The sequence below is a fragment of the Syngnathoides biaculeatus genome, chromosome 8 (genome assembly GCF_019802595.1).
Source record: "Syngnathoides biaculeatus isolate LvHL_M chromosome 8, ASM1980259v1, whole genome shotgun sequence".
In the NCBI taxonomy this organism is placed as follows: Eukaryota; Metazoa; Chordata; class Actinopteri; order Syngnathiformes; family Syngnathidae; genus Syngnathoides; species Syngnathoides biaculeatus.
The window spans coordinates 3,769,015-3,786,535 of NC_084647.1; the positions used below are offsets into that span (position 1 = coordinate 3,769,015).

Sequence of the window (17,521 nt, forward strand, 5' to 3'; positions counted from 1 at the left end):
AACTTATTCAACAGAATACTAGTGGGCGAAAAGATGCCTGAAGAATGGAGGAAAAGTGTTCTAGTTCCCATTTTTAAGAACAAAGGGGGATGTTCAGAGCTGTGGGAACTATAGAGGAATAAAGTTGATGAGCCACACAATGAAGTTATGGGAAAGAGTAGTGGAGGCTAGACTCAGGACAGAAGTAAGTATCTGCGAGCAACAGCATGGTTTCATGCCTAGAAAGAGTACCACAGATGCATTATTTGCCTTGAGGATGCTCGTGGAAAAGTACAGAGAAGGTCAGAAGGAGCTACATTGTGTCTTTGTGGATCTAGAGAAAGCCTATGACAGAGTACCAAGAGAGGAACTGTGGTACTGCATGCGTAAGTCTGGTGTGGCAGAGAAGTATGTTAAAATAGTACAGGACATGTATGATGGCAGCAGAACAATGGTGAGGTGTGCCTTAGGTGTGACAGAGGAATTTAAGGTGGAGGTGGGACTGCATCAGGGATCAGCTCTGAGCCCCTTCCTGTTTGCAGTGGTAATGGATAGGCTGACAGATGAGGTTAGACTGGAATCCCCTTGGACCATGATGTTCGCAGATGCATGCAGAGGAACAATTGGAAAGATGGAGACATGGACTGGAAAGGAGAGGAATGAAGATTAGCCGAAGTAAAACAGAATATATGTGCGTGAATGAGAAAAGTAGAGGGGGAAGAGTGAGGCTACAGGGAGAAGAGATAGCGAGGGTGGACGACTTCAAATACTTGGGGTCAACAATACAGAGCAATGGAGAGTGTGGTCAGGAAGTGAAGAAACGGGTCCAAGCAGGTTGGAACAGCTGGCGAAAGGTGTCTGGTGTGTTATGTGACAGAAGAGTGTCTGCTAGGATGAAGGGCAAAGTTTACAAAACAGTGGTGAGGCCGGCCATGATGTACGGATTAGAGACAGTGGCACTGAAGAAACAACAGGAATCTGAACTGGAGGTGGCAGAAATGAAGATGTTGAGGTTCTCGCTCGGAGTGACCAGGTTGGATAGAGGGACAGCCAAAGCTGGATGTTTTGGAGACAAGATTCGAGAGAGCAGACTTCGATGGTTTGGACATGTTCAGAGGGGAGAGAGTGAGTATATTGGTAGAAGGATGCTGAGGATGGAGCTGCCAGGCAAAAGAACGAGAGGAAGACCAAAGAGAAGGTTTATGGATGTGGTGAGGGAAGACATGAGGGCAGTTGGGGTTAGAGAGGAAGATGCAGGAGATAGGCTAAGATGGCAAAAGATGACACGCTGTGGCGACCCCTAACGGGACAAGCCGAAAGGAAAAGAAGAAGAAGAAGAAGTTGCACGAAGCACATCAAGACGGTACTCGATTTCTTGCCATGTTCATAGCCTCATCAATTGTGGAAACGGCATCAGTAATCCTTTGCTTTAGGTCAGTAATGTCCCCTTTGTTCGATACACAAAATCTTGCACATAGCCCCATAGAAAGAAGTCAAGGGGAGTGATATCTGGTGAACGTGGCGGCCAAGGAATTAGCCAATCCTTTCCAATCCACCGGTCTGGAAATGTTTGATAGAGGAACACTCGAACATGCAGCCCCACATGTGGTGGTGCACCATCCTGCTGAAAAATTATGGTTAGTTGAAGGTCATTCAATTGTGGTGCCACATATTCAGTTAAAAGGTCAAGGTAAACATTTTCAGAAATTGATGTCTCGTTGAAGAAAAAAGGATCAATTATTCGATTGCACATGATCCCACATCACACATTCACCTTTGGGCTTTTACGCTCAATTTCTCAAGTCAGGTGGGGTTGTTCGGATCCCCAGATTCTCACATTGTGTTTGTTCATTTTCCCTGAAACATGAAAAGTCTCATCACTAAAACAAACATGTCATCCTCAGAAATTTGTTCCAGCATGTTAACTGCAAACTCTTTTCGTCTTGGTTTATCATTAGGCTCGAGTGCCTGTAAGAGTTGCATTTTGTAAGCGTACAATTGCAAGTTCTTGTGGAGGACCTTGTGCACTGTTGAATGCGGTGGCTGTAACTGTGTGCCAGCAGTATGGATGGACTTTGTGGGAGAACGAGAAAAGGATTGTTTTACATAATGGATGTTTTCATTAGATGTTCTTGGTTGCCAACTCCTGCCTTTATCTAACACTGTCCGTCTCCATAAATTTCTTGTGCCGTGCACAAATTGACAGACGTGATGGTGGATCTCTTCCATCCTTAGTTCTGCAGTTTCGCTGAGTCTGCCTATCCGATTTTGTTTCAATAAACCATGAGAAACATTGCGCCTTTTCTTGAGGGGTAGCCATTTTGTAGGGGTTCATTCAACATCACCTCTTTCACAAAGAGGATCCTTGAAACACACAAATGCAGTGTGATAAAAAAAACAAAACTTTAATAAACACTAAATACAATAGAACAAATCTGAATAAAATATCTAACCAATTGGATTTTTAACAAGTTTTTGAAATGGTAAAGAGTCTTTATGGACACCCTTTAGATCAAGGGGCTCAAACTGGCATGACAATATTTTTGAGCCCCCACCCTAATATTGAAAATTAATGTGACTGTGGCCCTTGAGTTTTATATGAATGGCACGCTTACACTTTTGTGCGCAGAGCTTGATGTAAGCAAAGAAACGTTTTACAACGACTGAATGTCACAGCAGTGTTGCCATGAAGAGATTTATTACCAGTTTCAGACACAACTTGTTTACACCATCATCGTTGTTTCTTATTTTGTGTTAAAACATTTTTAAAAAGATTTTTCAGAAGATTGGATTTTTAAAAATTAATAAATTGTCTGCGCATCATGCAGGCCTGTGGGGTACAAGCCAGTGCAATCTGTAGGCTGGTCCCATACCCGGATAAATCCAGCCATGATGTACACATTAGAGAGCGTGGCCCTGAAGAGACAACAGGGAGCAGAGCTGGCGGTGGCAGAAATGAAGATGTTGAGGTTCTCTAGGAGTGAACGGTTGGATAGGATTAGAAATGAGCTCATTAGACGGACAGACAAAATTGGATGTTTTGGAGACAAGGTTTGAGAGAGAACACTTCGATAGTTTGGCCATGCCCATTGACGAGAGAGTGAGTATATCGGTAGAAGGGTGCTGAGGATGGAGACAGAGTTGAAAGAGAAATTCTGGAAGGAACCAGATGAAGTAGTTCTGAGCATCCCAGATAGCGAGAGAATTGTGATTGGTGCAGATTGTAATGGACACATTGGTAAAGGAAACAGGGGCGATGAAGAAGTGATGGGTAAGTATGGCATCCAGCAAAGGAACTTTGGGGGACAGATGGTGGTGGACTTTGCAAAAAGGATGGAGATGGCTGTAGTGAACACTTATTTCCAGAAGAGGGAGGAACATATAGTGACCTACAAGAGCGTAGGTAGAAGCACGCAGGTGGATTATATTTTGTGCAGAAGATGTAATCTGAAGGAGGTTACTGACTGTAAAGTAGTGGTAGAGGAGAGTGTAGCTTGACAGCATAGTATGGTAGTGTGTAGGATGACTCTGGTGGTGGGTAGAAAGATTAAGAAGACAAAGGTAGAGCAGAGAACCATGTGTTGGAAGCTGAGAAAGGAAGAATGTTGTGCGGCCTTTTGGAAAGAGATGAAACAGGCTCTCGATGGACAGCAGAAGACGACAACGACAGCCAAGGTAATCAGAGAGACAGGCAGGAGAGTACTTGGTGTGTCTTTTGTTAGGAAAGGGGAGAAGGAGACTTGGTGGTGGAATCCCAAAATACAAGGAGTCATACAAGGAAAGAGATTAGCGAAGAAGTGGGATACTGAGAGGACTGAGGAGAGGCGAAAGGAGTACATCGAGATGCGACGTAGAGCAAAGGTAGAGGTTGCAAAGGCTAAACAAGAGGCATATGAAGACATGTACACCAGGTTGGACACAAAAGAAGGAGAAAAGGATCTCTACAGGTTGGCCAGACAGAGGGATAGAGATGGGAAGGATGTGCAGCAGGTAAGGGTGATTCAGGATAGAGATGGAATTGTGTTGACTGGTGCCGGTAGTGTGCTAAATAGATGGAAAGAATACTTTGAGAAGTTGATGAATGAAGAAAATGAGAGAGAAGGAAGAGTTGAAGAGGCAAGTGTGAAGGACCAGGAAGTGGCAATGATTAGTAAGGGGGAAGTCAGAAAGGCACTACAAAGGATGAAAAATGGAAAGACAGTTGGTCCTGATGACATACCGGAAGAGTTATGGAAGCAATTTGGAGAGATGGCTGTGGAGTTTTTGACCAACTTATTCAATAGAATAGTAGCGGGAGAGAAGATGCCAGAAGAATGGAGGAAACATGTGCTAGTCCCCATTTTTAAGAACAAAGGTGATGTTCAGAGCTGCGTAAACTATAGAGGAATAAAGATGATGAGCCACACAATGAAGTTATGGGAAAGAGTAGTGGAGGCTAGACTCAGGACAGAAGTAAGTATCTGCAAGCTACAGCATGGTTTCATGCCTAGAAAGAGTACCACAGATGCATTATTTGCCTTGAAGATGCTAGTGGAAAAGTACAAAGAAGGTCAGAAGGAGGTACATTGTGTCTTTGTGGATCTAGAGAAAGCCTATGACAGAGTACCAAGAGAGGAACTGTGGTACTGCATGCGTAAGTCTGGTGTGGCAGAGAAGTATGTTAAAATTGTACAGAACATGTATGATGGCAGTAGAACAATGGTGAGGTGTGCCTTAGGTGTGACAGATGAATTTAAGGTGGAGGTGGGACTGCATCAGGGATCAGCTCTGAGCCCCTTCCTGTTTGCAGTGGTAATGGATAGGCTGACAGATGAGGTTAGACTGGAATCCCCTTGGACCATGATGTTCGCAGATATTGTGATATGCAGTGAAAGCAGGGAGCATGCAGAGGAACAATTAGAAAGATGGAGACATGCACTGGAAAGGAGGAATGAAGATTAGCCAAACTAAAACAGAATATATGTGTGTGAATGAGAAAGGTGGAGGGGGAAGAGTGAGGCTACAGCGAGAAGAGATACCGAGGGTGGAGGACTTCAAATATTTAGGGTCAACAATCCATAGAAATGGTGAGTGTGGTAAGGAAGTGAAGAAACGGGTCCAAGCAGGTTGGAACAGCTGGCGGAAGGTGTCTGGTGTGTTATGTGACAGAAGAGTCTCTGCTAGGATGAAGGGCAAAGTTTACAAAACAGTGGTGAGGCCGGCCATGATGTACAGATTAGAGACTGTGGCACTGAAGAAACAACAGGAAGCACAACTGGAGGTGGCAGAAATGAAGATGTTGAGGTTCTCGCTCGGAGTGACCAGGTTGGATCGGATTAGAAATGAGCTCATTAGAGGGACAGCCAAAGTTGGATGTTTTGGAGACAAGATTCGAGAGAGCAGACTTAGATGGTTTGGACATGTTCAGAGGCGATAGAGTGAGTATATTGGTAGAAAGGTGCTGAGGATGGAGCTTCCAGGCAAAAGAGAGAGAAGAAGACCAAAGAAAAGGTTGATGGATGTTGTAAGGGAGGACATGAGGACCGTGGGTGTTAGAGAGGAAGATCCATGAGATATGGTTAGATGGAAAAAGATGACACGCTGTGGCGACCCCTCACGGGACACGCCGAAAGGAAAAGAAGAAGAAGAAGAAATCACATGAATATACCCAGAGGGAAATGATAAAGTGATAAGTATTTGATCACATACATGTAATTATCAAGACATTTTGAATCCAATAATTCACTTGCTGACCCACATTTTACATAAAAAAACGAGATCGGACTTCATACTTGCTTGCTTGGAGTCATTGGGCTTGATGCAACGAACATATGACGGCTCCTTGGACATGAGGATCTCCATGAGTTTTGCCAGACTGGCCTTGAACTGTGTTGCTGCCTGGAAAGGATGACAAAGCAAGACAGACAACAGATAAGAAAAGCAAGACCATTTGGGTGTAAAAAAAAAAAATGTAAAGAGAATCTGGATGGGTCTCCACTGATGGGAGTGACGCTAACGTCGGAAGGGAGGAGAGAAGGCAAGTGGTGACAGAGAGAATGATCGCAAAGAGGAGAGGGGCTCTTCCCTCGCCATTCAGTGACAGTCCCCTGTTCAAGCCAGTGTGTGCATATATGAAAGAATTCCTCAGGGAGTTGGCGGCAACAGTGCATCCCTATCAGACTGCCCACTCAACACTGAGGGGGAACACATTTCTGCCTGTTTGATGTGGGAAAATGTTGGGAGGCCTGAGAGTGAGGCATATTACCGTGTCTGGACGTTTCTTGTCACTCAGCTCATCTCTGTCGAAACACTGGTTCAGGATCTTGTTCTCTGACATGCACATAACCTTCAAAAAAAAGTGCAATAGGAATTTGAACTAGCAAAGGAGGGAAAAAATAGCTAATTAAAGTTGCTATTGAAGTTGCTGTTCTCTCAATCAGTCGCACCTCTTTTAAATTCCGAAAGAGCAGGTCATTGTTCTTGTCCAGGAAACCTGAGCAGAGGATTAATATGAAATTGAATTTGGATACATAGAGTAATCTAAAGTACTATTTTACATATATATATTATTATAGTTTCTTGTCTGTCAAATAAATTCAGCTCATATTTAGTTCCTTAATAAATTATATTTGTCAATTCCAGCTAATTATCCTTCCACTTTCCATAAAATTGTAGGTAGCGGTATTAAGGGTAAGGGTCATGGGTGAAAAGGCCGTCATAGATAATGTCTTGCTTTGAGATTGGCATCCTCTACAACAGTGATTCTCAAAGAGTAGGTCACGCACCTGCTATGCAAGGGGAGGAACAGGCTTTTTTTTTCTTTTGCTTTACTCGTATAAAGTACAATTGCACATCCACTACAGTAATTGGCAGTGGCGCTCTCACTGTCAGTGTGCGCAAGGAGTATTAGCTCCATGGTGTAGGTTTTTTGTTTTTGTTGCACTGAGCAGGCGATCTGAATTATAGTAAACGAACCCCTAAGAGACAACATGAATTTTTTTTTAACAGGGTTGAAAAGAAAGGCGGCGACAGATGAAGATGAGACAAAAAAAAAAAGCCACCCGAAAGCAAAGCCGAGGAAATATGACAAAGCGTATGTAGCGCTTGGCGTCACCGTGACTACAGTGGGAGATGAGGAAAGAAAAAAAATGTTGGCAGCGGACAGCATGAAGCCAAATAAATTAATGCGCCACTTAAGGACATTACACCCCAGTCAGGCCAATAAGCCACTTGATTATTTTCTGTGAAATTGTGCCAAATATTGCCACCAATCATCCTGCTTTGTGAAAGCTACAGTAAACCAGCAAGCACGGTTAACATCATATAAAATAGTGTACCAAAATTGTTCTGTTCAGATTTATTCATTTTTGTTTTGTAAGATAAAGTGTTTTATATCTTGTGATCCTGAGTTAATGTTGCTGAACTGAAATTGAAGTTATTATTATTTATTGATTTTATTTTTTTTTCACTATCAAATGGTACAGTAAGTCAGTCAAAAATGTTTAGTTTAAACAAGGATTTTTTTTAATCTCAGGCAAATTCAACGCTTAATATTTTTTCTGTTACAAACTAAAAAACATGTTAATAAAGTTATTCTTTGTTGTAAGTTACACTTTATTTCTTTCTAATTTATTTTTTTCTTTAATGTTAATAAAGATACTATGTTATACAGAACTGTACTGTATAACAGTTTTATAGATAAATTATATTTATAGTCGCAGGGGGGTTTCTTCTTGCTAGGGGGGAGGCGTGCCAGAAAATAATTGAGAAGCACTGCTCTACAATAATGGCACACTGTTCCAACAAAATTTGGGTAAGTGGTGGGGAATACCCTGCATTGGGCCTCAGCCAATCACAGGTCATTCATTCACACTGATGAAGAATTTCGGGTCTTCAATTGACCTAACACATGTTTTTGAATGTGCGAACAAGCAGTTGCACATAGAGAAAACCAATCCGAGCACGAGAAAATACAAACTCCACAGGAAGGCCGGAGCTTACCCCAAACCAGATAACTGCGCGGCACACATGCTCACTGCCAGATTGCTGTGAGGTCCATATTTTTAAATTCTTAATACTTCAATTAATAGTTTAAATCAAATCATGGTTTCCAGTTCAAACCATTTTCATTTTGTTTCATTTTTTTCAACAATTACTTAAACTTAATTTTTCTCAACAGTATAATTAAGTATATGTTCATGGGACGTTTAACTGATGTCCGAGTATTTCAGATCAGTGCTTCAAAATTGAAACCTGAACACAATCACTGTAATACAACAATTAAGCACATTCAGGTCATGTCATCTTAGTCAATTTAGGGATCAAACACCCGTTGTAAAATTCTGACATTCAGCTCGTTTTTAGAGAGTAGAAAACTGATAAAAACTATTGAAAATTGAACCATTAGACATGCATTCAAATGTTTAGAGTCATAAAGGGTTCACCTGTAAAGGTTACAGTGGATTTTAAAGACTTGACTACCCCTAACTTTTTGAGTATGTACCGTTGACATTGTAGTTGACCTCTCCAGCATAATGCAGCAGTCGGAATTCATCACGACCCATTATCTTCCTGGTTTTTCCATCAGCAAGCTTATGACTGCAGGAAACCGCAAATGTATATCAACACAAATTCAACTTGAACATACATTAAATAAGCTGCAGTAACGTGCAAAAAACAAATATTGAAGAAGAATCCCAATTTTAATGAAGTTGGGACATTGTGTTAAACAGGAATAAAAGAACAGGGTGATTCATAAATCATGTTCAACTTATATCTAATCGAATACACCACAAAGACACGATATTTAATGTTCAAACTGATAAACGTTGTTGTTTTTATCAAATAGCGATTCATATAGAATTTTATGGCTGTAACTGGCAGCTGGGACAGGTAGCAAAAAAGACTGAGAAAGTTGAGGAATGCTCATCAAACACGTTTGGAACATCCCAATGGTAACCAAGTTAATTGGGAACTGGTTCCTGCCCTGATTGGCTGTCGGAGGAGCTTCTCTGAATTGCTCAGTCATTTACAACCAAGGATGGGGTGAGATTCACCTCTTTATGAAACAGTGTGTGAGAAAATAGTTGAGCCATTTAAGTACGATGTTCCTCAAAGTAAAATTGCAAAAAATATCATGATATCTTCATGATATCTTCAAAGGTTCATGGAGAAATCACTGCATGTCAGCGTCAACGTACACCAACATTGAATGCCCGAGGCACGTTCTAAAAATAGCATACCTCATAAATTGTCATTATTATGATTTATGCTTTAAATTTTTAATCTGATTTGTTAACATTAATGAGTTTTTAAAATAATGTCAGATAATGTAAAGTATTTATATATTTGTAAAGTATAAGGAGTTTTGTCATTTTGGGAATTTGCCGCAAACAGGTCATGTCGCCCTTCAGACGATCGATGCTCACGAAGTAGCCCTCAGCCTTAAAAAGTTTGGTGACCACCGGCTGGTGTAAAGGATATTGCTACATGGTCTCAATGGAAACTTCAGTAAACCATCCATCCATCCATTTTGTGAGCTGCTTATCCTCACAGGAGTGCTGGAGCCAATCCCAGTTATCTTCGGGCAGGAGACGGGGTACACCCTCAACTGATTGCCAGCCAGTCGCAGGGCACAATAAACAACGATTCACACTCATATTCACACCTATGGGTAATTTAGAGTCTTCAGTGCAAGGAGAAAACCCACGCAGGCACAAGTAGAACATGCAAACTCCACACACGGGGATTCCACGGGGCTGGGATTTGAACCCTGGACCTCAGAACTGTGAGGCAGAAGCTCTAACCAGTCGTAAACGGTCCTTCAGAAATCCTGTGCAAGTAAAAACAGTTTGGCGCTACAGCTGTAAGGGCAACTTAAAACTCTACTATGCATCGCAAAAGCCATTTATCAACAACACCCAGAAACGCCACCAGATTCTCTGGGCCCAAGGTCATCTAAAATGGACTGATGAAAAGTGGAAAAGTGTTCTGTGGTCCGCCGACTCCACATTTCAAATTTTTGGGGGGAAATTGTGGAAGTTCTGTCCTCAGGGCCAAAGAGTAAAAGAACCATCTGGATTGTTTCGGATGCAAAGTTCAAAAACTAGCACCTGTGATGGTATGGGGTTGTGTTCGTGCCAATGCCATGGGTAACTTACACATCTGTGAAGGGACCATTAATACTGAAAGGTACATACAGGTTTTGGAGAAACTTGTGCTGCCATCCAAGCAACATCTCTATTTATGGACGCCCCTGCATATTTCAGCAAGACAATGCCAAACCACTACATTCTCCACTTGTTACAGCAGCGTGACTTTGTAGTCAAAGAGTGCAGATACTTGACTGGCCTGGCTGCAGTCCAGACCCGCCTCCCATTAAAAATGTCTGGCGTATTATGAAACATAAAATGTGACAACAGAGATCCCAGAATGTTAAACAGCTCAAGCTGCTAATTCAAGCAAGAATGGTAATGAACTCCACCTACGAAGCTTCAACAATTAGTGTCCTCAGTTCCCAAATGTTTTTTGAATGTTAAAAGAAAAGGTGATATAACAGGGATAAATATGACCCTGTCCCATCTTTTTGAGAATGTGTTCCGGCCATAAAATTCTGAGTTAATGATTATTTCATAAAAACAATAAAGCTTATCAGTTTGAACATTAAACATGATTTGTAAAATCAATGCATTCTGTTTTTACTTATGTTTAATCCAATTTTCCAGCTTAATTGTAATTGAGTTTGTGCAATGAGATCAAATATGGAAACATTAGATATTATGTAAGGAATACAGGAATTAAACTGACGTGACAAAGTGTGGATGACCTCCCACAGTGTTCTCCAGCTTCTCTAGAAAGGTGATGTCACTGGCATCTCCAGGTCTCAGACACTCTTCATCCTATAGCAGGAACACAAGAAAAGTATCAAGTGATTACTTCATGATTAGACCCTATATCAGAGAAAGGGCTATATGTATGGTTCTTCCTTTGAGTTTAAGATCAATTTTAAGTTATGAGCATTTAGCTCTTAAAGGGACTATCACTGAAAACTGACTGTTAACTGCTTGTATGCAAATGGGGCTCTGGTGTGCCTTCTCATCAGATGAGGGGAAAAAAAGTAAATTTGTAACCTGCTAGTTTTTAAACCTTTGTCTGTGAGCAATCAGTTCTACTTTTTCCCCATTTCACGTGAGCTAAATTTAGATAATACCACCCTCACATCGATTTGCTCTGCCTATAACATGCCCACGAGGCTGGGTGAATATTTGCCATGTTCAAGTCAGATACGCAACATGGCAGCACTACCATGGGAGAGGATAACTGTAAACACAGATGAAATTCCAAGATTGATGTTGGCTACCATCACATTCAGATAACCACCACATACTCATTTGTTCGGAAAAGTTTGCAATGTGGGAGCGGGGGTGTTTGTGTTTGCGTGCGCCACCTACATGGATCCCCCTTAGTAAATATCGCAGCATAATTCAGCGGTTGAGTGACAAAATTCTCCCTTTGTGAGTGGAATTTTGGAATGGATATTCCCTTTCGCTTCACACTCCAAGTTAGTTGTACCCTTACCTCTTTCCAACCTATAAGATCCAACTCTGGCCATCATGGTAGCAAAATACACAACTGGCACTGACTCTACAATATAAGGGGCAGGTAGAGTAGTTGCGTGTGCATGTGATGGAACCACCTCCACCCGCCCAAAACCAAAGTAGTTCATGATAACATCTTTTCATTTGGTTGATAATGAAACAGAGCCTCCTGCATAGAGACAATGAACCAGAATCCTCACCAGAATGGAGATGATGCCTTTAAACTTTTCTTCCACCAAATCACAGATGATCTTGTTGTTGAAGTACTGCACTGGTTCCCACTACAAAGGAAAAACATTGTTGAGTCATGATAGTAAAAGAAAATGTAATGTATCCAACTTCTGTCTGATGAACTGAATGGTGAGAAACTTGCATGAACCAAACAAGAATTTGTTCGGTGACAAACAGCAATGACTTAATTTGAGGTCCAGAGAATAAATGTGACTGGCTAAGGCTAAAAGGTCTTCATGGGTCAAAATATCCATCCATCCATCCATCCATCCATCCATCCATCCATCCATCCATCCATCCATCCATCCATTTTGATTGCCACTTATCCTCACAAGGGTCGTGGGAGTGATGGAGCCTATCCCAGCTGTTAACTGGCAGGAGGAAAGGTACACCCTGAACTGGTTGCCAGCCAATCACAGGGCACATAGACACAAACAGTTGCAGTTGTCCAATTGATGTTGCATGTTTTTGGGATGTGGGTGGAAACCGGAGTGCTGGAGAAAACCCATGCAGGCACGGGGAAAACATCGCTTTCGAGCTGCCCCACCGTGCAGCCGGGGTCAAAATCTGAAAATTCCAATATATTTTGTAATTCTACATTTCATTCCCTTAAAAATGATATATAATACTTTGTTTACATGCTAAATAATTTAGATAGTGCTAAAATGGAATCCCTAGTTTTGAGAAAAATGTGATTAAAGTTTTTGTACATATATCTTTGAAAGATCCAAATCAGCCAGTACCTCGGGAAAAGAAAAGTGACTCCAAACTTTCATTAACTGTTGAAAGACCAACAGAAAGTAAATTCCAGTAGCTGGCAAAGACATCCTTAGAGATTTTAACAATTTTTCAGATGAAGAAGTTTGATATCTCAACAGATTAAATGGGCTGAAAATGGGGATTCAGCTCCGAACCAAAAAAATAACATTCAAAATCTCAATTAGGTTATAATCTCCTAATGCATCACAAACATCATTATCTGCATTTGAAAGAAAATAGTCCCCCTGCATTTAATGTTAGGGGTCTGCAACCTTTTTGAGGGTGAGGGATACTTAGTGAGCACCGATCGTATGTAGGGCTACATGATCTGTTTGCGGCAATCTTCAGTCAGAGTTCATTGTACAAAAAAATATTTGTTTTAATTTTTTATATTGTATTACATTTTAAAATTTTCATTAATGTAAGTAAGTCAGATTCAAAATTTAAAGCACAAATAATAATGATAATTTGTGAACTATTTTTACAACATGCCTCGCTGGCAACCATGCGCCCATGGGCACCGCGATGGTGGCCCCTCATTTAATGTATGACATCACGTGTAGCAGCACCACTCAAGTTAAGTGCACTTATCACATTCAATGCATTGGGAACATTTCTGTCCCATTTTCCCACTCTTAGTGGCTATAATGAATTGTTATCAACAGTTAAAAATCATCCAACAGTTGATATTTTCTAAATACAGTATACTCTACTTACTATTCATGAAAAAGTAAACAAAAAGTGTTAAACTTTTCAATTTCATAAACATGCTAAAATAACAGCTTATTCACCTTATCACTAAACAGCATTACTGATGATGTCCTAGTTTTAATTAACACTGACATTTTCACCACAGCAGGTATATGTACATGTTACAATTCTGGGACAACAACTCATGAATATATAGGTCACAAACTCCACCCAAAAAAAATTGGGTGAAAAAAATAATTTTTACAATCAATATGATAATCTGTATCATGTATTTTTTCTATGCTTCTACCAAATGTAATGAAAATTCAGACATTTTTTGGATCCTCCGCAGTCCAGGTCCCATGTGCTGTTTCTCTGACCCAGCATGATAGCTCCTATTTTCAATCACTTAAAAGCATTAATTTCATAATTATCATCTACAAATGTCTCTTAACCAAAAGGTATATTTATTCCTTCCTGTGTATTTTAACAATTATGGAATATTTGTTCAGTCTCAATTTTTTTCTTAGTGGTGCTACCTATTTTAAATAAAGAAAAAAACTGACCGTGATGCCCTCCGCTTCGTACTCCTCCTGCTCCGACTTGAGTGTGAGCTCAATGAAAAGCTGCTGTAACTTCTCATTACAGTAGTTGATGCAGAACTGCTCAAAGCTGCAACATAACAGTCACATATACTTAAAGGAAGAAATTACAAGTGCTTTAATTTGATTAAGTTAAAACAAACAAATTTAAGGACATCGGTACACATTTTGTGTGCGTATGATAATGTGGAGATGAAGGTATTGTAAAATCAGATTCACCTAAGAACTAGCATCTGTTAACCACAGTAATGTTATTGCAGCATGAGGACCTGCACTTTCAAACTGCTGAACAGGTTCCTCAGACAAGCAATAAGAATACTGAAAGGAGCTGTGTACCTTGTCATTAGTAAGCTGACTTCGTTGAGCCCATGTTAAACCTTTAGACCATTAAACAGGTTAATTTAAAGATTAGTTATTCACCTGTTGTGCTGGAAGACTTCAAAGCCATAGATATCCAGCAGTCCAATGACAGAGTAGTGTTTGTAGGAGTCATCCTGTAAAACACAATAGCCCTTTTTAACAAACCTGTAACTGAACTGAAACTAAAATATTGGGTAAATAAAGGATGCTTTGCCATGTCTCCCCGGCTAAAATGCCGAGGGGTTGCGTCAGGAAGGGCATCTGGCGTAAAACTGTGCCAAACATCATCTGAGATGACACGCTGTGGCGACCCCTAGTGGGACATGCCGAAAGGAGGAGGAGGAGGAGGAGGAGTAGGAGAAGGAGAAGAAGAAGAAGAAGAAGAAGAAAGGATGCCTTGCCATGATTCATAAACCCTTTACCAGGTTTCAACCTGTTGTTCCTGTAGCTTTTGGATTAAAAATTGAGTCCAGTAAAAAAATTAAAACACTACAGTAAATCTACACAGGTTTACACACAGATGGTAGATATCATAGAAGCTATTCTGTTGTAATGTTTTCCATGGCACCAGAGATAGGTGGTTACACAAGTGTGCAGGCCTTCTCATATGTAACTTGGTATTCAGAATTAATCACAATCAAACGCCTACTAAATGAGTCAGCACACACCTAGCACCATTTAATGTCCCTCTGATTAAACCCAAACAAATTTTTGACTTTTCATAACATTTTCGGAAGAAGCCAAAGGCATTTTGCTAACAATGTAATTTGGACTGTGCATCGTTCACAGAATCTTGAGTAAGGCCCCAGTCCCAGCTGAATAAAGAGAACCTCAATGATGCTATTAATGTTTTAAAATTATTTATCATTGCAAAATATAGTTTATATTACAAATAGAGGCGTGTATAGACATTTTATACTCACTGCATTTATAATACAGAGTATGGGTCTCATATAAGTAAGTCTATACAGAGTACATTGGCAATTAAATTATCTGTGGAAAAAATAATTTTTATGAAAAAAATCCTGGAATTCAAATAAGGGTGTGTAGACATTTTATATCCACTGCATTTATAATGTATTGTATGGTTCTCATATAAGTCTATACAGAGTATACTGGTATATACTTTAAGTTTGTGCTAAACATTGGAATGAAATACAGCACTGGTTTTGTGTTGACCCTGAAAAGAACTTCCACAAGATGGTGGTCTAGTGTAATACTAAAATCTTGGAAATCCTGCACTGGACAGTCAAACTACCATACCGTTTATTCTTTATTCTATGATTTTAAACTATAGTTTTAAAGTGCAATTCATTAGTGTATGTTTGTGTGTGCGCATGTGTGCGCGTGCGTGAGTATGCACCGTGTATGCCAGTGAAGTGTTGATCTTGTTGACAAGCCAGGTGAAAGTGCGTCCATACACTGCCTTTGACAAAGCATCCCGAGCTGAGGATGCTTGTTCTAAATTTAGAGGGCTGATCAGCTGTTGAAAAGAAAAAGACAAAGGCTCACACTCCACATATTTCAAATACAAAAGCCTGTTACACCTTTTGCTATGATGAGTGTGCATCCAATTGTACCTCCTCTCCCTTGGCGATTATCTTTCTGTGTGTGAGTGCCTCCGTCAGCACAGCCCCATTTACTCCTAACAACTGGAGAGACATGACATCATAACCTAGTCAGCTACACAAGTGACAAATAGAAAAACAGACATGACATCGTAACTGTGGCATTTGTTAAATATGTGATTAGGGAAAAGTGGGAGACTGAATGAAGGCTCACTGTTAAATTTGATCGAGTGCGAGCAGCACTTTGCAAAATGAAACCATTTGGATCGGGTATTTTTTACATGTGGTTATGTAGTTGGCACACTGGTCCCCATAAAACCTGGGACATATATTTATATACAGTACTTTAAAACAGTGTAAAAGGGATATAAATAAAATTAGATATGGTAAGCTAACCTTTAATGTTGAAATAAGCAACACACTGATTGAGTCCAATTGATTATGGATTTTTTTTTCCATTCTCATAATACTTCCTTGGTGCGATTAGTTATCATAAACCCGGGTGTCTTTCTTTGAGTGTTGCACTTGCTTGCTGCAACACCTTACCCTTGACAAATACTTGATCTGTGTGTCAGAAGTGATGCAGGCAATTCCGTCCTCACCACCATACTGAACGTTCCCCAAGTGAAGTACGCTGGCGATTATGTTCAATAACTCCTACACACAAAAATGTACAGAGTGTGAGGGGAATGTGGAGGAGGTACAATAAACTTGAGAAAGTGTGGGGCAATCACAGACTATCAAAAAGGAAAATGTGGAGGATGCGGTATATGAAAGGGAAGGCAATAAACTAAGAGTGATAAGATATATATTGTATCATTATGAGCAACATGGCAGACACTTTTTTTAAAAAAAGTTCTGTACAAGTTCCAGATACTATATACAATATGTAATCATCAAAATCATGTGGATTTGATTTTTACACTTCCCAAAATGGGAGTGCAATCTTTACAAGACTGAAAAAGGCAGATTTATGCCTGTGGGAGAAGGCACACATTATCTTCCTTCTTTCCCTCCTCTGAAATGTCATTGTTTTTTTAGCGAGTGTCAGATCTGGATACAAGCCCAGACCCACGAACCTGTCAGAACTATCTCACTGAGCACAATTTCTCACATTAAAAAAAAACAGCCACATTAAATTTTTGTGGCTGACTGAGATATCGTCAAGAGGATCTTTAATAACATGAGCAGTGTGCCTTACACTACACAAGCTACTCTACATGACATGAACATACCTCACAAAAGGTTGAGAGACACTCAGACCCCTGATTGATGACAGTATATTGTAATGGTTTTAGCATCTCCTTAAATTATGGTCACTGCATTAATTATAGCCATACTTCTGTAAAGTTGTTAAAACATTTTAAGTGTAGCACCTTCCAGTGATGATAAAACAATGATCAAATAAGCCAGTCATTATTTACACATGGTAAACTATGTCCTTACCTCAACCTCTTCTTCATTAAAGCCAATAACAGTCAAGGCCTTCCTCACCACCTTCCAATCACTGCGGTCATTAATGGAGCTCACTTTGGGACAGTTACCCTAATGAACAGACATACACATAACGCTTGTAATTAAAAAAAAAAAAAAATGAAAGAGCTCAACTTAGTGTCTTAATTTTTTTTAAAATGCCCTTTTTTTCATTAAACTTTGTAAAGTCAAAAATGTACACATATATACACGAATCATTAGAAAATGTTTGAACGTCAATACCAATGTGCACAAAAAAAACCCAAGGTGTTTTTCACTTCCT

General features: G+C 40.2%; 1 protein-coding gene across 4 annotated transcripts in view; it reads right to left on the reverse strand.

Annotated features, from left to right (window-relative positions):
* LOC133504291 (unconventional myosin-Ic-like) overlaps window positions 1-17,521 on the reverse strand; it is a 92,992-nt gene that overhangs the window by 15,968 nt on the left and 59,503 nt on the right. For 3 of the 4 annotated variants that reach the window (XM_061826389.1, XM_061826391.1, XM_061826392.1), the window contains 12 exons: window positions 17,212-17,310; window positions 16,312-16,422; window positions 15,778-15,849; window positions 15,549-15,680; window positions 14,258-14,331; window positions 13,802-13,907; window positions 11,756-11,836; window positions 10,765-10,856; window positions 8,462-8,556; window positions 6,405-6,451; window positions 6,224-6,304; window positions 5,751-5,856 (listed from right to left, as the gene is read on the reverse strand). In XM_061826389.1, the coding sequence (XP_061682373.1) occupies window positions 5,751-5,856; window positions 6,224-6,304; window positions 6,405-6,451; window positions 8,462-8,556; window positions 10,765-10,856; window positions 11,756-11,836; window positions 13,802-13,907; window positions 14,258-14,331; window positions 15,549-15,680; window positions 15,778-15,849; window positions 16,312-16,422; window positions 17,212-17,310 (1,096 nt within the window). The remainder of the gene's footprint in view (window positions 1-5,750; window positions 5,857-6,223; window positions 6,305-6,404; window positions 6,452-8,461; window positions 8,557-10,764; window positions 10,857-11,755; window positions 11,837-13,801; window positions 13,908-14,257; window positions 14,332-15,548; window positions 15,681-15,777; window positions 15,850-16,311; window positions 16,423-17,211; window positions 17,311-17,521) is intronic. The other variant, XM_061826390.1, reaches the window with a different exon arrangement.